The 26518-nt window shown below is 43.1% G+C and overlaps 1 protein-coding gene across 1 annotated transcript in view; it reads right to left on the bottom strand.

Annotated features, from left to right (window-relative positions):
• Positions 1–1910: 1910 nt before the first annotated feature.
• The window catches only part of LOC308081207 (dihydropyrimidinase-related protein 4-like), a gene marked incomplete at its 5' end in the record, with an annotated part of 44482 nt that continues 19874 nt past the window's right edge, over positions 1911–26518 (bottom strand). Inside the window, 8 exons of the mRNA XM_080457597.1 lie at positions 1911–2041; positions 2561–2726; positions 4977–5159; positions 18586–18671; positions 18905–18989; positions 19758–19899; positions 20707–20863; positions 26305–26425. Coding sequence (XP_080313723.1) covers positions 1950–2041; positions 2561–2726; positions 4977–5159; positions 18586–18671; positions 18905–18989; positions 19758–19899; positions 20707–20863; positions 26305–26425 — 1032 coding nt within the window. The 3' untranslated portion in view covers positions 1911–1949. The remainder of the gene's footprint in view (positions 2042–2560; positions 2727–4976; positions 5160–18585; positions 18672–18904; positions 18990–19757; positions 19900–20706; positions 20864–26304; positions 26426–26518) is intronic.

Here is a 26518-nt window from a genome sequence, read left to right as displayed (position 1 = left end):
TGATGAGGTTAATGCAGGGTTGGTTAAGTCAGGATTAACTCTATAGTGATGAGGTTAATGCAGGGTTGGTTAAGTCAGGATTAACTCTATAGTGATGAGGTTAATGCAGGGTTGGTTAAGTCAGGATTAACTCTATAGTGATGAGGTTAATGCAGGGTTGGTTAAGTCAGGATTAACTCTATAGTGATGAGGTTAATGCAGGGTTGGTTAAGTCAGGATTAACTCTATAGTGATGAGGTTAATGCAGGGTTGGTTAAGTCAGGATTACCTCTATAGTGATGAGGTTAATGCAGGGTTGGTTAAGTCAGGATTACCTCTATAGTGATGAGGTTAATGCAGGGTTGGTTAAGTCAGGATTACCTCTATAGTAATCTCTCAAGAACAGCTTCTGCACTGCGTTGGAATCTGTCGGGGAGGTTCGTCATAACGAATGCGCATTCAGATCAGGAAGTAGGCCGCGCTTTACCCAATCACATGTAGTGGGCGGGATTCACATGTCCGTCGATCTTTCCCCCTCGAAACAAACCAAAACTAATTTAACAATAGCGTCCGCGGAGCAGACAAAACCACGGAAATATATTCACATTTTAACTTACTCTTTCATCATAGAAACAAGTGGGCTTATAACCAAAACGATCCATGTTCTCTGGGAGAAGTGGTGTTAGTGTTCCGTGTAGAAATATTGTTAGTGGGAATGAAAACATAGTCGCACCAACCGGAAGTGATGCGCTGAAGGCGCATCACAAACACCGGTTTCCTTGTGCTCTGGTGTTACGTTATCGTCCGCCCAGAGCCAACAGACATAGAACAAACAGCAGAGGGCGCTGTTTTTCATTTTCAGTTGGCGATGGGTTCCCAGATTGCCTCTATAGTGATGAGGTTAATGCAGGGTTGGTTAAGTCAGGATTAACTCTATAGTAATGAGGTTAATGCAGGGTTGGTTAAGTCAGGATTAACTCTATAGTGATGAGGTTAATGCAGGGTTGGTTAAGTCAGGATTACCTCTATAGTGATGAGGTTAATGCAGGGTTGGTTAAGTCAGGATTACCTCTATAGTGATGAGGTTAATGCAGGGTTGGTTAAGTCAGGATTAACTCTATAGTAATGAGGTTAATGCAGGGTTGGTTAAGTCAGGATTACCTCTATAGTGATGAGGTTAATGCAGGGTTGGTTAAGTCAGGATTACCTCTATAGTGATGAGGTTAATGCAGAGCTGGTTAAGTCAGGATTAACTGTAGTAATGAGGTTAATGCAGAGCTGGTTAACTTAACACGGCAGTGCAGCTTGGCAGTGTTTCAGTTCTCATGGAGAATTTACAATGACTGAAGTACGTGTATATAAACATGATGTACGTGTATATAAACATGATGTACATAAACATGATGTACATAAACATGATGTACGTGTATATAAACATGATGTACATGTATATAAACATGAGGTACATGTATATCAGTCACTACATAAACATGCAAACATGACTCAAAACGTTCATGTTCTTTAAAGGCTAATTAATTAAAGATATTGTTAAGTCACTGTTGTAAGGTGTTAAAGGGATAGTTTACGCCCAAAGTGTGTTTTTTCTATGTATGAGTCACCCCACGGAGACAAGAATTCATGGATTATTTATACCTATATATAGGTGACTAATCCATAGAAAAAACACATTTATTTTGGGTGAGCTATCCCTTTAAGTCATTGTTTAAGATAAGGTTAAGTCATTGTTTAAGATAAGGTTAAGTCATTGTTTAAGATAAGGTTAAGTCATTGTTTAAGATAATGTTAAGTCATTGTTTAAGATAAGGTTAAGTCATTGTTTAAGGTTAAGTCATTGTTTAAGGTTAAGTCATTGTTTAAGATAAGGTGTTTAGCCATTGTTTAAGATAAGGTTAAGTCATTGTTTAAGATAAGGTTAAGTCATTTTTTAAAATAAGGTGTTTAGCCATTGTTTAAGATAAGGTAGTGATGTTGGATCGTCCTCCAGGTGGCGCTACAATCCTCTGAGTAGAACGTCGGGGGATGTGGTCGTCTACCTGAGTCCCTGGAAGATGATAAAAATACATTATAATAATCTGTCAATTATAACAATAATATACCAATCATTATAAACATCACTATGTGGGCGTCTATCTGAGTGCCTGGAAGAACACAAAACATCTATTAATAATCTATCAATAATTATAAACATCTATCAATAATATATCAATAATTATAAACATCTATCAATAATCTATCAATAATTATAAACATCTATCAATATTCTATCAATAATTATAAACATCTATCAATATTCTATCAATAATTATAAACATCTATCAATATTCTATCAATAATTATAAACATCTATTAATAATCTATCAATCATTTTAAACATCTATCAATATTATATCAATAATTATAAACATCTATTAATAATCTATCAATCATTTTAAACATCTATCAATATTATATCAATAATTATAAACATCTATCAATAATCTATCAATAATTATAAACATCTATCAATAATGAACGATAGGAAATTAGTTTTTTTCTGTGATTGACGGTGAGTCATTCAGACCTGCCAAAGTGAATCCTGATTGGTGGAGGTTTCGTGGGCCGGTCAGGATTTTGGGGCAGGAAGGGCCCCTATTGGTCGGCGTGGGAGGTACGGATGATGTCATACTGATGACATCATGGACCGGACCATCGTAGATCCCACGGGGGACGCCACGAGCTTCAGCCATCTACAACCATAGAAGAAGAGTTTTCAATCACTATCTACAACCATAGAAGAAGAGTTTTCAATCACTATCTACAACCATAGAAGAAGAGTTTTCAATCACCATCTAAAAGCTTCAACCTGGGGGTTCAGAACATCCCACTATTTACATCCCACTCCACTGACACATGCCTACTGTATTTGACCGACTACATCAAACGTGAGGTAGACTCGGGAAAATACAGCGGCATGGTCATGCTGGACCTCCAAAAGGTGTTTGACACTGTAAACCAATCAATTCTACTTGATAAGCTGAGGGTGATTGGTTTTGATTGCACTTCACTAAACTGGATGAGATCTTACTTGGAGGGTAGAGAACAAGTGGTTGACATCAACGGAACCATCTCCTCATCCCTCCCGGTGAGCTGCGGGGTTCCTCAAGGCAGCATTTTAGGACCCTTACTGTTCCTTCTATACATTAACGACATGAATGCTGCCTGTAACTGCAAACTGTTCCTGTTCACTGATGACTCGGCACTCCTGATCTCGGGTGAGGACAAGTTGCAAGTTGAGGAAGCTCTCAGCTCTGAACTCTCCAAAATCCGTACCTTGCTTACCGATAACAAACTGTCACTACACCTTGGAAAAACTGAATCCATTCTCTTTGGGACCAAACATTCCCTCAGACAGAGGAATGTAAATGATTCAAAAGGTCAAAGTCGATGACACAGTTATCTCTAGCAAAGAAGAGATTACCTATTTGGGTTGTATTCTTGACAAATACCTGACAGGAGAAAGTATGGCTACAAAGGTGATCAAAAGAGTAAACCAGAGAACCACATTTATGGGCAGAGTTTCCTCTTTTGTCAACCCTCAGAACCCTCTCAGGGGCCCTGATTCAGCCCCTTTTTGACTATGCTTGCTCCTCTTGGTACTCCAACATCTCAGTGTCACTGAAGGCTAAGCTTCAAACCTCCCAAAACAAACTGATTCGACTACCGAGTAGGACGGGGCCCATGACCCACCTTTCTCCCACTCATTTTGCCAGCCTAGGCATTGGTATTCAAAATTGAAAATGCAAATTTGCCCGAAACATACATTATAATATGTTATTGTTATATAATGTTATTGTTATTTTGTTGTAATGTTATGTTATGTTATGTTATGTTATGTTATGTTATGTCATGTTATGTCATTGTTATTTTGTTGTTATGTTATGTTATGTTATGTTATGTTATGTTATGGTTATTTTGTTGTAATGTTATGTTATGTTATATAATGTTATTTTGTTGTTATGTTATGATATGTTATGTTATGTTATATAATGTTATTTTGTTGTAATGTTATGTTATGTTATATAATGTTATTTTGTTGTTATATTATGTTATGTTATATAATGTTATTTAATGTTATTTTGTTGTTATGTTATGTTATGTCATGTTATTTTGTTGTTATGTTATGTTAAAGGAGTGTTGTAGGATACCTTGCTACGTGCTTTAATCCTCTTATAAACATATATTATATTATGTTATATTAAAGGAGCGTTGTAGGAAACCTTGCTACGTGCTTTAATCCTCTTATAAACATATATTATATTATGTTATGTTAAAGGAGCGTTGTAGGATACCTTGCTACGTGCTTTAATCCTCTTATAAACATATATTATATTATGTTATATTAAAGGAGCGTTGTAGGAAACCTTGCTACGTGCTTTAATCCTCTTATAAACATATATTATATTATGTTATGTTAAAGGAGTGTTGTAGGAAACCTTGCTACGTGCTTTAATCCTCTTATAAACATATATTATATTATGTTATGTTAAAGGAGCGTTGTAGGATACCTTGCTACGTGCTTTAATCCTCTTATAAACATATATTATATTATGTTATGTTAAAGGAGCGTTGTAGGAAACCTTGCTACGTGCTTTAATCCTCTTATAAACATATATTATGTTATGTTATGTTAAAGGAGCGTTGTAGGATACCTTGCTACGTGCTTTAATCCTCTTATAAACATATATTATATTATTTTATGTTAAAGGAGTGTTGTAGGATACCTTGCTACGTGCTTTAATCCTCTTATAAACATATATTATATTATGTTATGTTAAAGGAGCGTTGTAGGATACCTTGCTACGTGCTTTAATCCTCTTATAAACATATATTATATTATGTTATGTTAAAGGAGCGTTGTAGGATACCTTGCTACGTGCTTTAATCCTCTTATAAACATATATTATATTATGTTATGTTAAAGGAGCGTTGTAGGATACCTTGCTACGTGCTTTAATCCTCTTATAAACGGGGTCAGGAAAAGCCTTCCTGGTAACGAAGCGTCCAGAACCTTCCAGAACGTCCAGAAGGTTCCCGTCCTGAACAACCATCCTTCCTCCACTGATCACCGACACTGGACAACCTCTGATCTCCAAGCCCTCCAAGATGTTCACCTCCACACTCTGAGAACACACACACACACACACACACACACACACACACACACACACACACACACACACACACACACACACACACACACACACACACACACACACACACACACACACACACACACACACACACACACACGTATTACTTTGGATGAAGAGTAATATATTGTATTACTCCCACAGCCCCCAGTGAATATTTCTCACAAAGTTCACTGGCAATTTTATTTTATAGTTTGTAAACATGCCTAAAAACCCAAACCTTAAAGAAAGGTAAAATGGTTAATTAACCCTAATTGGGAATCCTAAAAAAAACTCTAGGAAAGGTGAAACAGCTAAAAAGAACTTAGGGCAAAGATTTAGAATTTAGATTAAATACTTCTAAAAAGGCTTAGCACTGAAGTCCACCCCAAACCATCCCCTAACTCACAGCCAAAGCAGTAACCCTAACCCAATTCTCTCCCAACTTGCTACAAAAACCGCTCATGCAAAAGTAGTACCATCTACTTTCTTTTCCACCTTCACATGTGTCTCCACTTCTAAAAATCATAAAGCGTCTGCAAAATTTCAGCTCGCACTTTCACTTCCGGGATCTATGCAACGTCAAAATGATCTCAAAATTTGAGCCAATCATGTGCGAGAAAAAGCTTTGCCGCAGCCACATCCGTGAAACGGGCGAGAAACAAGCGCTGCCGTGGTCTATGCAAACGAGCCCAAAAGAAGCGCCCAAATAAGCCCAAAACCGCTTACACAATAAACAGACCTGGCAACGCAGCAACACGGAGAGCCAGGCAGCGACAGAGCGACAGAGAGACACGCAAGAGAGAGAGAATTCACTAATATGCAAGGAGAGCCACCACAGTTATCATGCAATACAGCCCACAGAAGCGACTGCGCAAGGTTAATGTGCTTATTTAACGTTACACGTTACATGTGTGTGTGTGTGTGTGTGTGTGTGTGTGTGTGCATATATATGTGTGTGTGTATATATATATATATATATATATATATAGCGCCTCCAGGCGCGAGTGCCCGCGACGACCGGCCGATGGTCTCCTAGTCGACTAAGCGCCGTCCGAGTTATGTACCGATAGGCACAGAATAGTAAATGATGTTGTGGGGACTGCGTTTGCCCCGCTATGGTTTGCCCCAACTGCCACTCACTGCACTAACATAGCCCGCCAGCCCCGCCTCCTCAGGCTCGCCCCCTTGTTCGCGGGTGTGTGTGTGCGCGCGCGTGCATGTGCGCGTGCTCGTTTGTGCGCGTGTGCATGCGTGCGTGTGTGGTGTGGGACTCATGTGTGGCTTGCATTGCCCTCTGGCGTTGGTTCTACAGAATTGCCTGGGGGGCGGACGGGCGGTGAAAACAAGCGCTTATTTTCCATTCTACCTGGAATGCCAATCTACCTGTAACATATATACACACACACACAGGTAGAAGAAAGACTTAGTCTTTTATTGTGAAATGCCTGCTAAAGCATGTATCAATAGTTTGTCCTGCAAGGAATGGTTAGTTAGCGCCATCTGCTGTTAGCCGGAATGTCTATAAATGTTACCGGATGTGACGACCATACATAGCCGCGGGAAGACCTTTTAGGTTAGGGGTGTGGTATGCGCGTGCATGAGGACCCCCCGCGCGCATTTCTTTTTCGCGGTTCTGGGCGGACTGGGTTTGTTTTTCTCCCAGTTTTTGGTTTCTTTTTTTTCGGTTTTAGGGTTAGGTTAGAGTTATGTTATTTAATTCTTATTGTTGCTTGATTTTACCGATTTATTATAAAAAATAAATATATATGTTTTTTGATGGGGGGGCGGTAGGGGGTGCGGTACCTGGGGGGAGGGGGGGCCGCACCCCCTGCACCCCTACTTCCCGTGGTACTGCGACCATAGCAGTTCTATTAGCAGTCTGCTAATGGTAAGTCACGGTCTGGTGCTGCTCTGTAAAAGTATTATAAATTGCACTAAAGCTAACGTGAGATTAATTGTAAGATACACTGTCCTGTAACAGCAGTTGACATGTTGTTTCTGTGTGTTTTCGTTTTGTTGCTGTAACTCACGTTAGACGCACTATGTGTTTGATACTGAAATCAATGTTATTTTCCCCTGTAGACATCAGAACCAGTGGATGAGCTAACCCCACATGTTATGTGCTTTGAACCTAACCATTGCAGGTACATTTTGTTGCACTAAATGTTATGTATGTATTAAGTCAGACGTTTACAAGCCTGATAACATGTTTGTATCAGCCGCCATTACAAAACAGCCACGTTGTTGCCTGCTGTATTTTCTTTGTACCACTAGAAGGTGCCGTTTGGCAATTTTATTATCAGTTTTGTGTTTTTGTATTTTCTTATTTCATTTCTATATAAAAACGATAAAAAGGATGATGCAGGTTTAAAACAAGTTAAAATAAGATTGTATTGAATTCATAGTAAAAGTATTATTGTTAAAACCCAGTTAAAACCACTATACGATCACATGTTAAAAAATATATACTGTTAAAACCATTGTAAATCCATTGTTAAAAGTCACATCTGTAATGCATTTCATGAGAATGTAAAAATGTATAAGATGATATGTAATATAGCAGTTCTACTAGCAGTCTGCTAATGACACCAGAACCAGTGGATGAGCTAACCCCACATCATCCAACCCACTGCCTCTTGTGTGTGTTCTTGGCGGGACGGGTATACAACGGTTACACACACATTATACACACATTATATATATATATATATATATATATATATATAGACACACACACACACACACACAGACACACACACACACACACAGAGACACACACACACACACACACACACACACACACACACACACACACACACACACACACACACACACAGTGCATTTGGCTATCTGCACTTGCATTCACAGTGGCCACAGTTACATGGACCATCATGTATTCATTCAGAATGAACTCATTCCGAATAGAGGAATCTGACCCACTCACCTGTTTACATGTAACCTGAATAAAAGTATTCCTCGTTTACATGACCAAAGCATTCATTCGGAATATAACTTTTGACATGCGCAAAGTGGTTCCCGCCTACGCCTGGGCATGGACCAGGGGCCACTACCCGGAGCAGAGCTTCCCCTGGTGGGCATGGGAGGAGGCAATGAATAGCCCCCTTGTGCCTCCGCGGCAGAGGTCTGTAGGTCGTAGGCAGGCCGGTAAGCAACGCACGACTCCTGGCCAGGCAGCGTTGTACGCGGTGCAAGCCTGTGTTCCTTTGTTATTGCCGTTTTAATGCAAAAGTAGCAGATCTACAAGTTCAGACCAGTTTCTTTTTTTGTATTGGTATCAGACACGGTAAAACGTAGGCTAGCCTATACGATTTGTCACATTTCTCATGTAGGTACGATGACGTCATCGCGCATTCGCACATGGTCATTATAATAATAAATAATAATACATAAACACCGGACCGCTCATGGTCATTATAATAATAAATGGAGAGAGAGAGAGAGCAACACTACGTACAGTCTATGAAACAAGGCACGCTCATTTGTGGCAAAAGTACAAGTATTGGCATCAAAATATACTTAACCCTGCAAGACCCGGATATATTTCTACTTACAAAAAAAAATAATCAACCTTTCAGATGGTGTTTTAGGAGTACTTTGGAGAGGAAAATATAATGTTTTTAAAAAAAAATAGTTTTCGTAAGGTTTTATTGAAATGTTGTAATATTACAACAGTGGGTCTAACGGGTAGCAGAATTTCCTATAGGCCATTTTTACTCACTGTCAGAATAGCATGGCAAATGTCTATATACTTCACTAAAACAACTTAAGGGTTCATTTATATGGTTATGGTTTATCATTTGGCCTCAGAACAGTATACATTATGAATAATATTGGGCCTCAGAACAGTACATTATGAATAATAACATCAATAAGCCATATTTTTAAGAATTTTGATTTTATTAAAAGAACAAAATGAAAAACAGTACAATGAATGTACTAAAGAAACCTAATTACAATATACACTGGTCACAATGTGATGCAAACAGCCCTCCACCGAAGACCAATTCACACCTGCTCAAAATGAAACGGGCACCCCCTCTCATCCATCAATTTGAACACCATTTACAATCACTTGCTTTTTAGCAGTGATAGTCCCAGAAACAGTTTCTGTCTCCTGAAATGCACAGACGAACACCACACTTGTGGCAGAGTAAGCTGGTGTAACTTGAACAGCCACTATTCCTGCAGCGCCCCCTCTCTGTCTTCCGTGGGAGGTGTCCAACTTGGTCCTGGCGCACATCTGATGGCCGATGTTGACATGGTGCCTTGCATGGATTGCAGTCTGGACACATCCCTTGCAGTGAAGCGAGGCTCTCTCCTTGCTTGTGGCATTCTGGGTTTGGCGTGTTTGGCCGGTTGGGGGGGGGGGCAGTGGGTCAGTGGGTCAGTGGGTTCACTGGGTTCACTGGGTGGATGGTTTTCTTTGGACTCCTCTCCACAGGCCTCTTCATCCGACTCTTCATCAGTTTCAGTAAAGTCGATGTCCACATCACTCTCTCCATGCATTACAATATCCAACACATCCCTTGCAGTGAAGCGAGGCTCTCTCCTTGCTTGTGGCATTCTGAAATGAAAATAAAGAAATACCATTAGTACATTAGTACTAGCACATCTCACTGCAGGTACATATTTCACAAGTCACACAATACTGTCTGGCCAACCTATTGTACTTTGCTTATCCTCACAAGTGGCATCAGTGATGATGGTACTTAGCACTATCAGTGATGAATGATGATGCTTAGCCTAACAAAGGGATTGGGGATGACTGTAAGTGGGCAATCCCAACACCCATCACATGAACAATGATGAGAGATTCTTAACTGGGCGACTCCCATATGAACAATTACCATACACTGATTGCTAACCACAAACATTACCAAAATGTTTTGCTAAAACATTATAGGCAATGACATGTTATAAGCTAATGATGCAGTATATTTGTATTCGAGTACAATTGGTTACAATATACAAATTGGTATATATATATATATATATATATATATATATATATATATATATATATATACACACACACACACACACACACACACACACACACACACACACACACACACACACACACACACACACACACACACACACACACACACACACACACACACCAATTTGTATGTTTTAACCAATTGTACTCGAAGACAAATATACTGCTTTAGCTTATAAGTTATAACATTTCATTGCCTATAATGTTTTAGCAAAACATTTTGGTAATGTTTGTGGTTATTTGTGGTATATATATATAGTAATGCAATGTGGGGAAAATACACATAATTGTATAAAAGACTCCACTTAGCCAGGTGAACAGGTGGCATTGCTATTTGCTACCACTATGACCCAGAGTTGTAAAAAAACAACAAGTATAAAGCATGCTCTAATTTACATTTGGGGGATATCTTTCCCAATAATATCATATGTACATGTTCTAGACATTCTAATGATCACCAAAAAAAATATTGCAGACATTTTACTTACTTTTTTGTGAGAAATCCTGTCCAGTGAAAAAGAGATTGTTCTTCCTTCAAGGATTTTCAAGTTGTGACTTTTCCTGCCTCTGTGGGGGGTATTTATATGCAAATATCCCGGCCAATGACATTGCAAGACTAAACAATAGGATCCAATGATGATGTTTAGGTGAAAGAATAACAGGAAAACAAATGATTTATACCATGTTTTTGATAAAATACAAATGTTGTAATATTACAACTGCGGGTCTTGGAGGGTTAAGTAGAAAGTATAAGCTACTCATTATGCCGAGTGTCACGTTTTTCTTGTATTATTATGAAAAAGCTTTGAAACATGCTATAACTCATTCACTGTGACGAAACCCCTCTTTCTGTGCCGAGTAGCGCGCGGAGCGCACACGGGTTGAATGCGGGGTCTGTCCATAGTCTGTCGCCCTAAAACACAATCACCCCGGGTCAAAATCCAGCGACCATGGAGCAGCTGTGGTAAAAGTAAAACTCATCTGTTTTCGCTGCAGCTGCGCCTGCGCCCTAATAATGTTGTTTTCATTTATTTTTGTTCACGTATGCAATTAAAATAATGCAGCTATTGCAGTATTGGGCCTTAACATGTGATTAAAATGTATATGTATTTGGCCCCTCATATATAAAATAAATAAAAATAATTAAAACAAATCTGATTTAAAATTGAAACTTACAGCTGATCAATGCGTTTCTGCGTTTACGTATGGACAGGGATTTAAAAAAAAAAATCTTTGTCATGTGGCCAGGGATTCTTTTTAAAAACTGAGGACTAAAATACCCGTTTAGAAAAAGGCTTATTAAATGACGCTATAGAATAGAATCATTCATTTTATCCCGCAGGAGCGAGCGCTTCTCAGCACCAACCGTGGCCGAATTAGAGATTTGATAGGTCATTTTTGGACAATTCTGACAGCACTACTAAGCACGGACATGTGCAAAGGAATGCATGTATTCCAAAAAGAGAGGAGTGTTCGGAATAAAGTGTTTACATGGTCAATTCCGATTGGTATATCCCGATTCAAACGGTCTATACCACCCCTCCGTCAGACTGGAATGGAATATTCTATTTCAATTGAGGTGCATGAGCATTTCTATTCTGAATGAATTCATCCATTCATTCATTCCGAATAGAAGTGTATTCATTCCGAATGAAACTGTCCATGTAACAGCAGCCAGTGTTGTCATCTGTACAGTAGGCTACCAAAATGTTCTCCATTTACCTTGCACAGCTCTGTACACTGACTTCAGTCATTAAGCCCAAGGGGCCAGCCTGACATATTTACAACTAGAAAAAGTGCTCCTCGGAGCACAGGTCTCCGCCAGGTCAGGTACGTTATTGTGGCCTCCTGGTGGCGCTATAATAGGCCAATGTGAAAGGGGTGTCATTTCTTCTTAGGCTTTTCACGGCAATCAGACACTGCATCCCTGGTCACATGTCTGGTTGACCCGCCCCCACTTTAGTCACATGTCTGGTTGACCCGCCCCCACTTTAGTCACATGTCTGGTGACCCGCCCCCACTTTAGTCACATGTCTGGTTGACCCGCCCCCACTTTAGTCACATGTCTGGTGACCCGCCCCCACTTTAGTCACATGTCTGGTTGACCCGCCCCCTCTTCAGTCACATGTCTGGTTGACCCGCCCCCTCTTCAGTCACATGTCTGGTTGACCCGCCCCCACTTTAGTCACATGTCTGGATGACCCGCCCCCTCTTCAGTCACATGTCTGGATGACCCGCCCCCTCTTCAGTCACATGTCTGGATGACCCGCCCCCTCTTCAGTCACATGTCTGGATGACCCGCCCCCTCTTCAGTCACATGTCTGGATGACCCTCCCCCTCTTCAGTCACATGTCTGGATGACCCGCCCCCGCTTTAGTCACATGTCTGGTTGACCCGCCCCCGCTTTAGTCACATGTCTGGTTGACCCGCCCCCGCTTTGGTCACATGTCTGGTTGACCCCGCCCCCGGTTTAGTCACATGTCTGGTTGACCTGCCCCCTCTTTAGTCACATGTCTGGTTGACCCGCCCCCGCTTTAGTCACATGTCTGGTTGACCCGCCCCCGCTTTAGTCACATGTCTGGTTGACCCGCCCCCGCTTTGGTCACATGTCTGCTCTCAACCACTAGCGTTTGAGTTCCGGCGTGCCCAATGGTATATATTAAAGATGGAGGATTGAAGGTTCCTGAACAATGGGCTTCATTTACTGTAGAAACCAATGGGTGACGTCACCGTTACATGTTACAATAACAGCTGCTTCATCATAACACAGCCTGTCGCCAAATGCTGCTGAACACATTCATGCAATATTGCATATTTAATTTCACACTGTATTAATAACACACCGTTACCGTTAATAACACCGTTAATAACACCGTTAATAACACCGTTAATAACACCGTTAATAACACCGTTAATAACACCGTTAATAACACCGTTAATAACACTGTTAATAACACTGTTAATAACACCGTTAATAACACTGTTAATAACACACCGTACAATTCCCACCATTCCGTGTTGTACAACAATTTCATAATAAAAACACCTATTCAACACTATCATTGTACGCTTAATGATCACGTATATATTCATAATAAAAACACCTATTCAACACTACCATCGTACGCTTGTAGCGCTGCCACATATGTGTAAAAGAGGATTTAGTTTTATAATGGCTTTATAAAGTTTATGCCTATGAATTAAAATATTCCTTAAATGAACGCCATCCTTTAAGGGTAAGGTCCTATCTTCTGTGATGTTTATGTTTTCATTTTGTTATTATTTGGGGGGGTTAAATGTTTATGCTTTCATTTTGATGTATTGTGATTGATTGATTGACATTGAGTGACGGGTCTGTGAATGACTGACGCACCATATAGTGTGCGGAAGTTGCCGGCCCTCAGGAGGAAGAAAACGACAGAGACAAACCGTCAGGGAGTCCACGGGAGACCTGGTTTAGTTTGATTAAGTATTTGTCTGTTCCTCTAAGCTATCAGTGGAAAATAGCAAAGGCCACATTATCTGTCAATACTCACCGTTAAAGGGAAGAGACGCGGAGGACATTCTTCTGAACTGGTGAGACCGTTTATATTTTATTTATATCCAGCGTGGATATACTTTTGTTTTCTCCGTGGAGATCTGGGCGTTCGTCTTGGATTATACCGCTTCTGGAGTGGATTAAGTTTCTTTTGGATTAACTTTTTCGTGCTGTTTTGGGAGCGTTTGGAGACGCTACACGGAACTATATTGGAACAATAGGAGCGTGCGCGAGACGCAGACTTTACCGTCGGACGCTTCACGATCTGCTATATTTGGGCAATGCATGTATTATTTTCCTGTCATTTGATTTAGATAAAAGGGTTAAACTTGACCACAAACTTTCGTGCTTTATTTCTGTCTGTGTTTATTTGCTGTTTATTTATTGAAGTGCACTGCTTTCAGCCTAATCAATTGTATCTGAAGAGATCATTCACAACCCGTGATTTAAAAAATAATAATAGTCAAATGTATAATATCTGACCGTTACACGCTTAATGATCACATATGTATATATTCATAATAAAAACACCTATTCAACACTACCATCGTACGCTTAATGATCACATATGTATATATTCATAATAAAAACACCTATTCAACACTATCATTGTACGCTTAATGATCACATATGTATATATTCATAATAAAAACACCTATTCAACACTACCATCGTACGCTTTATGATCACATATGTTTTACTTCACCTTTTCTACTCCACTACAAATCAGATGAGCCGTCCGTGGGCCCCACCTTCTAGTTTAAACAAACTGCTTTAACAGTCATTCGGTTAGGCTTGCAGATCTGGCTGCATTGGCCATTTGAAAACAGCAGATCTACAAGCTCAAGGATCTAAAATAGCTTGTAGATCTGCTATTTTCAAAATATACGAGTGTAGAACTGATAATCAGCTGGTTGTTTGGAACCGGACTCAAAAGAGCCACTGTGAGGCCTAGCTGGGTTGTACGGCCAACTAGTCCTCCTGGTACTCTGGAGAGAGTTAAGATGAGGACACTGCGTTAACCAGGGCATCCAGGGTCCTTTATACTGCTGGCTGTGCCCCTGATGTCACTACGGTGATGTCACTGTATTAACCAGGGCATCCAGAGTCCTTTATACTGCTAGTTGTGCCCCTGATGTCACTACGGTGATGTCACTACGGTGATGTCACTGCATTAACCAGGGCATCCAGAGTCCTTTATACTGCTAGTTGTGCCCCTGATGTCACTACGGTGATGTCACTACGGTGATGTCACTGCATTAACCAGGGCATCCAGAGTCCTTTATACAGCTGGCTGTGCCCCTGATGTCACTACGGTGATGTCACTACGGTGATGTCACTGTGTTAACCAGGGCATCCAGAGTCCTTTATACTGCTAGTTGTGCCCCTGATGTCACTACGGTGATGTCACTACGGTGATGTCACTGTGTTAACCAGGGCATCCAGAGTCCTTTATACTGCTAGTTGTGCCCCTGATGTCACTACGGTGATGTCACTACGGTGATGTCACTACGGTGATGTCAAATAGTGTCAGGCGTATCTATATATGGAGTGGGCTGTGTCAGTTATGCCCAAATCTGGGACTATAATGTCAGTCCTGGATGTTTCGGTTATCATGGAGTTTCCAGGAGGGATTCTCTGATGTCAAAGCTAGGTATGTTAGGAATCTCCCTTTCTAGAGATTCTATGCTGTCCGACTTCGTAGGTCGATCGTCTCCATTTATGGGGATCTCCATATAGGCCAGTTCTGGCAAGTACGCCCTGAACGTTCGCAACAACGAGTGTTTATGCGAGAGCATTTTCGGGAGTCGGGACTGGCATGGCCGCGCCGCTGTGATCTGTTCATGGACAGCGAGGTCTCCAAACTTACAGCAGTGTGTCCTATATGGAGTTATACAACCTGGTGTCCTATATGGAGTTATACAACCTGGTGTCCTATATGGAGTTATACAACCTGGTGTCCTATATGGAGTTATACAACCTGGTGTCCTATATAGAGTTAAACAACCTGGTGTCCTATATGGAGTTATACAACCTGGTGTCCTATATGGAGTTATACAACCTGGTGTCCTATATGGAGTTATACAACCTGGTGTCCTATATGGAGTTATACAACCTGGTGTCCTATATGGAGTTATACAACCTGGTGTCCTATATGGAGTTATACAACCTGGTGTTCTATATGGAGTTATACAACCTGGTGTCCTATATGGAGTTATACAACCTGGTGTCCTATATAGAGTTATACAACCTGGTGTCTTATATAGAGTTATACAACCTGGTGTCCTCTATGGAGTTATACAACCTGGTGTCTTATATAGAGTTATACAACCTGGTGTCCTCTATGGAGTTATACAACCTGGTGTCCTATATAGAGTTATACAACCTGGTGTCCTCTATGGAGTTATACAACCTGGTGTCCTATATGGAGTTATACAACCTGGTGTCTTATATAGAGTTATACAACCTGGTGTCCTCTATGGAGTTATACAACCTGGTGTCCTATATGGAGTTATACAACCTGGTGTCCTATATAGAGTTATACAACCTGGTGTCCTCTATGGAGTTATACAACCTGGTGTCCTATATAGAGTTATACAACCTGGTGTCTTATATAGAGTTATACAACCTGGTGTCCTCTATGGAGTTATACAACCTGGTGTCCTATATAGAGTTATACAACCTGGTGTCCTCTATGGAGTTATACAACCTGGTGTCCTATATAGAGTTATACAACCTGGTGTCTTATATAGAGTTATACAACCTGGTGTCCTATATGGAGTTATACAACCTGGTGTCCTATATGGAGTTATACAACCTGGTGTCTTATATAGAGTTATACAACCTGGTGTCCTATATGGAGTTATACAACCTGGTGTCCTTTATGGAGTTATACAACCTGGTGTCCTATATGGAGTTATACAACCTGGTGTCCTATATAGAGTTAAACAACCTGGTGTTCTATATGGAGTTATACAACCTGGTGTCCTTTATGGAGTTATACAACCTGGTGTCCTATATAGAGTTAAACAACCTGGTGTCCTATATGGAGTTAAACAACCTGGTGTTCTATATGGAGTTATACAACCTGGTGTCCTATATAGAGTTATACAACCTGGTGTCTTATATAGAGTTATACAACCTGGTGTCCTATATGGAGTTATACAACCTGGTGTCCTATATGGAGTTATACAACCTGGTGTCCTTTATGGAGTTATACAACCTGGTGTCCTATATAGAGTTAAACAACCTGGTGTCCTATATGGAGTTAAACAACCTGGTGTTCTATATGGAGTTATACAACCTGGTGTCCTTTATGGAGTTATACAACCTGGTGTCCTATATAGAGTTAAACAACCTGGTGTCCTATATGGAGTTAAACAACCTGGTGTTCTATATGGAGTTATACAACCTGGTGTCCTTTATGGAGTTATACAACCTGGTGTCCTATATGGAGTTATACAACCTGGTGTCCTATATGGAGTTATACAACCTGGTGTCCTATATGGAGTTATACAACCTGGTGTCCTTTATGGAGTTATACAACCTGGTGTCCTATATAGAGTTAAACAACCTGGTGTCCTATATGGAGTTAAACAACCTGGTGTTCTATATGGAGTTATACAACCTGGTGTCCTTTATGGAGTTATACAACCTGGTGTCCTATATAGAGTTATACAACCTGGTGTCCTATATGGAGTTATACAACCTGGGCTGGGTTGAGGATATAAACCCGACCCTCCAAACCTTTGACCAGCAGGTTATTCTTCATGCTGTGGATTCATTTGGGACGCCGCAGGAGATCTGACATTTAACACTCCAAACACACACCAGCCTTCATCCATGAATGTTTATGATTCATTCATCAATGGTCACTCCATAAACGTTCAGATTATTATGACTGCCTTGACGTGGCGCCACGGCAGCCTGTGACTCAAATACATGATTGCTTTATTTTTGTGTAACTAGAACGTGCACTGCTCGTAATGGGTTAAATTAATATACAAACGTATGGTATGATTTATGACGATGAGATTGGTGTCATTCATGTAGGCTACTTGACAAAGATTGAACCATCACGGAATACATGAAAAAAAAAAATAATAATAATAATAATAATATATATATATATACGCGAGGAGGAGGCACGAGGCGGGGCTTTGATGCGAGGCGGACCTGGCTTTTGTTGTTCCCCCCCACAAAGCAACCAGGAAGCTACGCTAGGGGAACGCTGAACACGCGTTCACACGCACGTGATAATAGTTATTTTCCATGACGGAGGCGCGCCGACTCAGCAGAGCTTGGCGCGAGGGCGCGCGCCGACCGGCCGAAGGTCTGCTAGTCGAATCAGCGCCGTCCGAGTTGTGAACCGATAGGGGGAAAATATATATTTTCATGGGTTACAGTCTATGGTTACTATCCAGTGTCCACGACGACACACATGTGTGCGTGCGCACACATGCACATGCACACACGCACACACACACGTTGCCCTCTAGTGTTGGTTATACAGAATTGCCTGGGTGGGTGGTAAAAACAAGCGCTCCTTTTTCAATTTCCCTGGAATGCCAATTTCCCTGTAACATATATACACACATACTGTAACATATACACACACATATTGTAACATATACACACACACATATTGTAACATATACACACACACACATACTGTAACATATACACACACATATTGTAACATATATACACACATACTGTAACATATAAACACACATATTGTAACATATATACACACACATATTGTAACATATACACACACACATATTGTAACATATAAACACACACACATATTGTAACATATAAACACACATATTGTAGGTGAACAGTGTTACCAGGTTGTGAGTTTCAGCAGAGATGGTTCGAGTCTCCTTGGGGTTCCAGATGACCAGGTCAGCATCTGAACCTACAGCAATACGCCCTGCGCGCACACACACACACACACACACACACACACACACACACACACACACACACACACACACACACACACACACACACACACACACACACACACACACACACACACACACACACACAGTTGGAACATCAGGTATAACATTAGGTTTGGTTTGTAGAGTTACAACAATAAAATATTAATAATACTAAAAATACTACTAATAATAATAATTATAATAAAAATAACAATAATACCTTTGCGTGGATACATGTTAAACAGTTTAGCTGCATTGGTGCTGGTGACTGCAACAAACTCATTTTCATCTATCTTCCCTGTAGACTGGAGAGACAGACAGACAGACAGACAGACAGACAGACAGACAGACAGACAGACAGTTTTGTCAGCAATATTTATAATATTTTCAACAGACGTGTTCAACGGGTCATCTCCATACCACACATTCCTCAACTGTCACCATAGTAGAAGCTGTAGTTTAATACATTACACATCACAACGCATACGTAACGGATGATAGGACGTTAGTTAGTTAGTTAGCTAGTTAGCTAGCTAGCTAGGTAGCATTCTTACCACAGCTCGGTCCCACACCACAGACATTCTCTCTTCTATTCTATAGTTAGTTAGTTAGTTAGTTAGTTAGTTAGTTAGCTAGCTAGTTAGTTAGTATTCTTACCACAGCTCGGTCCCACACCACAGACATTCTCTCTTCTATTCTATAGTTAGTTAGTTAGTTAGTTAGTTAGGTAGCTAGTTAGGTAGCATTCTTACCACAGCTCGGTCCCAGAACACAGACGTTCTCTCTTCTATTCTATAGTTAGTTAGTTAGTTAGTTAGTTAGTTAGTTAGCTAGTTAGCTAGCTAGTTAGTTAGTATTCTTACCACAGCTCGGTCCCACACCACAGACATTCTCTCTTCTATTCTATAGTTAGTTAGTTAGTTAGTTAGGTAGCTAGTTAGGTAGCATTCTTACCACAGCTCGGTCCCAGAACACAGACGTTCTCTCTTCTATTCTATAGTTAGTTAGTTAGTTAGTTAGTTAGTTAGTTAGTTAGTTAGCTAGTTAGCTAGCTAGTTAGTTAGTATTCTTACCACAGCTCGGTCCCACACCACAGACATTCTCTCTTCTATGCCATTGGCTCCTTCAGGGATCAGAGTGAAGTCATCTTTACCCACAGCTTTCTGACTGGTAGAGAATCCACAATGACCGCTAGACACCACCTGCAGGTCGCCACTGGAATTACACACAACACATACTCCTAATGACCACTAGATGTCACTGCAGATCTCCACTGGAATTACATAAAACTAGAAAAAGTGCTCCTCGGAGCACAGGTCTCCCTCCGCCAGGTCAGGTACGTTATTGTGGCCTCCTGGTGGCGCTATAACAGGCCAATGTGAAAACGGTGGCATTTCTTCCTCGGCCTAGTAGGATGTGCGTGTAAAATGTCATGCAAATCGCACGCTGTGTTCATGATTTGAGGCATTTTGTTGAAAACGGAGCGATCCTGCAAACTTTGGAAGCCAACCTTAGCCAATCAGAATGGAATATGGAAAATCGGACAGATCCGTGTTGATCACATGACTATAGAGATACTGTATACTGATGTGTGTGATGTTTGGATAAAATCTGTAGGAGTAATATAAAAAAATGGTTTTTCACAAATCGGCCTCCTGGTGGCGCTATAATAGGCCCATGTAAAAGTGTGTGTGCACAGTTTCGCAGCGACCGGGCCGAAAGTGCCGGAGATTAGCTGCTCACAGACAGATGGACACACACACGGACGGACAGACAGGGTGCAAAACATACTCTCTCGCCATGCCGGAGACGGAGACAACAACTTATTAGTATTTAAAGTATTTTTACCATGCCAGTAGAAAGTATTTTAAGAATTTGTATCATGCCAGTAGTGAGTATGTTAAGTATTTTTATCATGCCAGTAGTGAGTATTTAAAGTATTTTTATCATGCCAGTAGTGAGTATTTAAAGTATTTTTACCATGCCAGTAGTGAGTAATTAAAGTATTTAAAGTATTTTTACCATGCCAGTAGAGATACCAGGTACTGTGGGGTACTCGGGTCGGGGTTGAGGGGCGGGCTCATAACGAGGGCGGCGGCCTTGGCCCAGTCTTTCGACCAATAGTTGGAGCCGTCTGTCGCCAGGCTCGCTGTGATTGGCTCTCCATATACAACCATGCCTGGAAAAGATGCAACAAATGGTCAGATCAAACGAGACGTTGCCATGCCAACCGTCCCTCTGGAAATGAGGAAATAAAGTCTCTTTATTTATAAACTAAAAAACGTGTCCCTTATCCAACTGTCAACAACCAGGAGGAGGCGGGACCTGAGGGGTTTCCATAGCCTGGTAAACCCCTCCCTCCAGAGTCAGTCTAGCATGCAAGAGCTGGGCGGGATTAGTACCGTTGACTGACAACCCCTTCAGCCAATCAGCAGTTCGTTCCCATTCAGCCAATCAGCAGTTTGTTCCCCCACCACCAGAGCAACGTGACGCAGGGGGACTTTTGAAAGGGCCATGCCCAAAATAGGTTGCTTTATTCGGATACATGCGTGTCACTGTCCGCCCCTGCCGGTTCTCTGAATTTGTATTTTTAAAAAGGCTCTGTCATGATGAATTGACCTCATATATTAAGTTAAACAACTAAATGCTATCCGAACGATATCTTAAAAGTAAATTACGTGCCTCAAAAAATAGTTTTAAAAGAGAGACGAAAACAGCGACAGAGTTTCAATGGCCGCCGTAACATTTCGGTCGGCTGCAATCGGCGCCATTTGGGTTCACTCGGGTTCCACCTGATTGGTCAACCTCCACTGTCAATCACAGAACAATGAGCGAGGACGCTGATAGGAGAGTTCATGTTATAAACTCCAGAGAAACGCCCACACAGGCCTGTAGACCAAACTGCTTCTGGAAATCACATGCAAATGACTTAAGAAGGGGAGGGGTTACCAGGCCAGGTCCTTAAGAAGGGGGAGGGGTTACCAGGCCAGGTCCTTAAGAAGGGGGAGGGGTTACCAGGCCAGGTCCTTAAGAAGGGGAGGGGTTACCAGGCCAGGTCCTTAAGAAGGGGAGGGGTTACCAGGCCAGGACCTAAAGAAGGGGGGGGGGGGGGGGGGAGTTCCTAAAGGCATGTGGAGAACAGCTGGCGGTGTTTTCTCTGACATCTTTAACACAATAAGACGGAGTTGCGCGGCTATGAGCTTGTAGATCTGAGCTTGTAGATTTGTTTTGCTATTCTTTCAATATATATATTTTTAAAGTGAATATTTGCTTTTAGGTGAATCCCTGGAACAACATATTTTACAAATGTTTGTTTTAAAAAAGTATATATTCAAAGATTTCCACAAATGTTCACGATTTAAAAAAAATAGTGAGATCTACAAGCTCATAATATGAGCTTGTAGATCTGCTATTTTTGAATAGCCAAATAATTCAAAAAAATGACACACAGATGCGTCCCCGGTCTTAATGGGTTAACGTCTCATTTGAAGATGTCAACCCTTGTGCTCCGTCCCCAAAAAGACCACGGTGACATGCCTGTCCCTGTCCCTGTCTGTCCCTGCCCCTGTCTGTCCCTCCCTGTCCCTGTCTGTCCCTGTCCCTGTCTGTCCCTGTCCCTGTCTATCCCCGTCTGTCCCTGTCCCTGTCCCTCCCTGTCCCTGTCTGTCCCTGTCCCTGTCCCTGTCCCTGTCTGTCCCTGTCCCTGTCCCTCCCTGTCCCTGTCCCTGTCTGTCCCTGTCCCTGTCCCTGTCTGTCCCTGTCCCTGTCCCTCCCTGTCCCTGTCCCTGTCTGTCCCTGTCCCTGCCTGTCCCTGTCCCTGCCTGTCCCTGCCTGTCCCTGCCTGTCCCTGCCTGTCCCTGTCCCTGTCTGTCTGTCCCTGCCTGTCCCTGTCCCTGCCCCTGCCTGTCCCTGTCTGTCCCTGTCTGTCCCTGTCCCTGTCCCTGCCTGTCCCTGTCCCTGTCTGTCCCTGCCTGTCCCTGTCCCTGTCCCTGTCTGTCCCTGTCCCTGTCTGTCCCTGTCCCTGTCTGTCTCTGTCCCTGTCTGTCTCTGTCCCTGCCTGTTCCTGTCCCTGTCTGTCCCTTTCTGTCCCTGCCTGTCCCTGTCCCTGTCTGTCCCTGTCTGTCTCTGTCCATGCCTGTTCCTGTCCCTGTTTGTCCCTGTCCCTGCCTGTTCCTGTCCCTGCCTGTCCCTGTCCCTGTTTGTCTCTGTCCCTGCCTGTTCCTGTCCCTGTTTGTCCCTGTCCCTGCCTGTTCCTGTCCCTGCCTGTCCCTGTCCCTGTTTGTCTCTGTCCCTGCCTGTTCCTGTCCCTGCCTGTCCCTGTCTGTCTCTGTCTCTGTCCCTGCCTGTTCCTGTCCCTGCCTGTCCCTGTCCCTGTTTGTCTCTGTCCCTGCCTGTTCCTGTCCCTGCCTGTCCCTGTCCCTGTTTGTCTCTGTCCCTGCCTGTTCCTGTCCCTGCCTGTCCCTGTCTGTCTCTGTCTCTGTCCCTGCCTGTTCCTGTCCCTGCCTGTTCCTGTCCCTGCCTGTTCCTGTCCCTGCCTGTCCCTGTCCCTGCCTGTCCCTGTCTGTCTCTGTCCCTGCCTGTTCCTGTCCCTGCCTGTTCCTGTCCCTGCCTGTCCCTGTCTGTCTCTGTCCTTGCCTGTTCCTGTCCCTGTCTGTCTCTGTCCCTGCCTGTCCCTGTCTCTGCCTGTTCCTGTCCCTGTCTGTCTCTGTCCCTGCCTGTCCCTGTCTGTCTCTGTCCCTGCCTGTTCCTGTCCCTGTCTGTCTCTGTCCCTGTCTGTCTCTGTCCCTCCCTGTTCCTGTCCCTGCCTGTCCCTGTCTGTCTCTGTCCCTGCCTGTTCCTGTTCCTGCCCCTGCCTGTTCCTGTCCCTGTCTGTCTCTGTCCCTGCCTGTTCCTGTCTGTCCCTGTCCCTGCCTGTCCCTGTCTCTGCCTGTTCCTGTCCCTGTCTGTCCCTGCCTGTCTCTGTCTCTGCCTGTTCCTGTCCCTGTCTGTCCCTGTCCCTGCCTGTCCCTGCCTGTCCCTGTCCGTTCCTGTCCCTGCCTGTTCCTGTCCCTGCCTGTTCCTGTCTGTTCCTGTCCCTGCCTGTTCCTGTCCCTGCCTGTTCCTGTCCCTGTCTGTCTCTGTCCCTGCCTGTTCCTGTCCCTGCCTGTCTCTGTCCCTGCCTCTCTCTGTCCCTGCCTGTTCCTGTTCCTGTCTGTCCCTGTCCCTGCCTGTTCCTGTCCCTGTCTGTCTCTGTCCCTGTCCCTGTCCCTGCCTGTTCCTGTCCCTGTCTGTCCCTGTCTGTCTCTGTCCCTGCCTGTTCCTGTCCCTGCCTGTTCCTGTCCCTGTCCCTGCCTGTCCCTCTCACCCCGATGGTCAACACATGCTTTGTGAGGCCGGTGAGGGAATACACCTGCTCCATGCTACCATGCTACATCTGCTTCATGCTACAATGCTACCACGCTACATGCTACCATGCTACCATGCTACATGCTACATGCTACATGCTATACCTGCTCCATGCTACATGCTACCATGCTACATGCTACCATGCTACATCTGCTCCACGCTACATGCTACCATGCTACCATGCTACATCTGCTCCACGCTACATGCTGCCATGCTACCATGCTACATCTGCTCCACGCTACATGCTACCATGCAACATCTGCTCCACTTCGGTCTGCCACCTCGGGGCGACTGATTGCCTCGTCACTCAAGGGTCCTTCTGGCCGATCCACACGGACTCTTTTCTGTTCTGGCCCCACAGTGGTGGAATGAACTTCCCACTGATGTTAGGACAGCAGAGTCACTGATGTCAGGACAGCAGAGTCACTGCCCATATTTCGCCGCAGGCTGAAAACCCACCTCTTCAGGAAACACTACCCTTCCTCTCTGCCTGACCTACTTGTTGTTAACTAGTTGTACGAACGCTTGTTTTCTATTGCTGTATTGTTTATTGGATTATTGGATTGTCTATTGGATCTTGTTTAGTCGATACACTTATTTGTTTTAGCTCATGCTCATGATTTAGCTATTTTGTCTCATCTGTTTAAGGAAATAGGTAGCTGATATATTGCACTTTTACCTTAGCGCTAGGTATACTCTTGGTTGCTTGTTTTTGCAGAAAATGCAATAAAGACTTCTGGTGATTAGTAGTTTTCGTTCCCTACCTATGTTGAATACACTTATTGTAAGTCGCTTTGGATAAAAGCGTCTGCTAAATGACTGTAATGTAATGTACATGCTACATCTGCTCCACACTACATGCTACCATGCTACCATGCTACATCTGCTCCACGCTACATGCTACCATGCTACATCTGCTCCACGCTACATGCTACCATGCTACATCTGCTCCACGCTACATGCTACCATGCTACATCTGCTCCACGCTACATGCTACCATGCTACATCTGCTCCACGCTACATGCTACCATGCTACATCTGCTCCACGCTACATGCTACCATGCTACATCTGCTCCACGCTACATGCTACCATGCTACATCTGCTCCATGCTACATGCTACCATGCTACATCTGCTCCCTGCTACCCGGCTCTCTGGACCCGTTGGCAGTTTGCATACGGTAAAAACACAGATGCTGCTGCTATGCTCACACACCTTTATATCGTATCTCAGGTCCTATGTGTAAATATGTAGATCCGCCTCGGGATCCACCAATCTCTGTTGGAACTGTTCCCCCCCCAAGCCCCCAGAACCCAGTGGTTGCATTGAAGCGCATTTGGACATGCTGGCCATTCATAGGTACTGCAGCTGGGGCCACTGTACATGAACGAGCTAAAACGGTTTCGACCAATGGGCTCGGCTCACGAGCTTGCGCACCGAGATGACGCAGAACGTGTCACAGAAGCCCCTAATAGGCCCCGCCCATCACATTTTCCAACCCTGAAGAAGAGCTGAACTCGCCTCATGCGCTGAGTGAGCAACTCAATGCAAGTGAATGGGAGGGGATATCCGGTGCCCTCTCTACTATGGTCCCCCCCCCCCCCCCCCCCCGTGATCTCCTTGCCCCCTTGCCCCCCTCCCCTCCCCTCCCCTCTTCTTCTTTAACTTCTGTAAACCTGTGATGTCTCTGTACGGCTTCTTTTCTGTCTACACCAAATGTCTTTGTCAAAAATAGCAGATCTACAAGCTCACTGCTATGTTTGCATCCATACTCTGGTAGAATATGGATGCTAGGGGGCTCATCCATACTCTGGTAGAATATGGATGCTAGGGGGCTCATCCATACTCTGGTAGAATATGGATGCTAGGGGGCTCATCCATACTCTGGTAGAATATGGATGCTAGGGGGCTCGTCCATACTCTGGTAGAATATGGATGCTAGGGGGCTCATCCATACTCTGGTAGAATATGGATGCTAGGGGGCTCATCCATACTCTGGTAGAATATGGATGCTAGGGGGCTCATCCATACTCTGGTAGAATATGGATGCTAGGGGGCTCGTCCATACTCTGGTAGAATATGGATGCTAGGGGGCTCAAGTGGTTGATATAATATATAATATACACAAACCTGTTCTGACCCTTATTTGTCTTGGATTTATTTGTTTGTTAATAAAGTATTATTACCCTTCTTTCTTTGTGCTGTTTTGTGTGGTTTGTTAATAAAGCTTTCTCACCCTTCTTGCGGGCCTTAGCGATGACATCAGCAGCAGACTTGCTCATCACCTTGGTTACGTAGAGAGGACAGTTGGCTTGTTTAGCGATGGTGATCGCCCTGTACACCGCCTCAGTCTCCACCTGTACCATGTAAACAAATAAACAATGTAAACAAACAATACACCACCTCGGTCTCCACCTGTACCATGTAAACAAATAAACAATGTAAACAAA

The sequence above is a fragment of the Gymnoscopelus braueri genome (assembly GCF_963280865.1).
Source record: "Gymnoscopelus braueri genome assembly, contig: SCAFFOLD_58, whole genome shotgun sequence".
Classification (NCBI taxonomy): domain Eukaryota; kingdom Metazoa; phylum Chordata; class Actinopteri; order Myctophiformes; family Myctophidae; genus Gymnoscopelus; species Gymnoscopelus braueri.
This window is presented reverse-complemented; position numbering and strand designations above follow the sequence as displayed.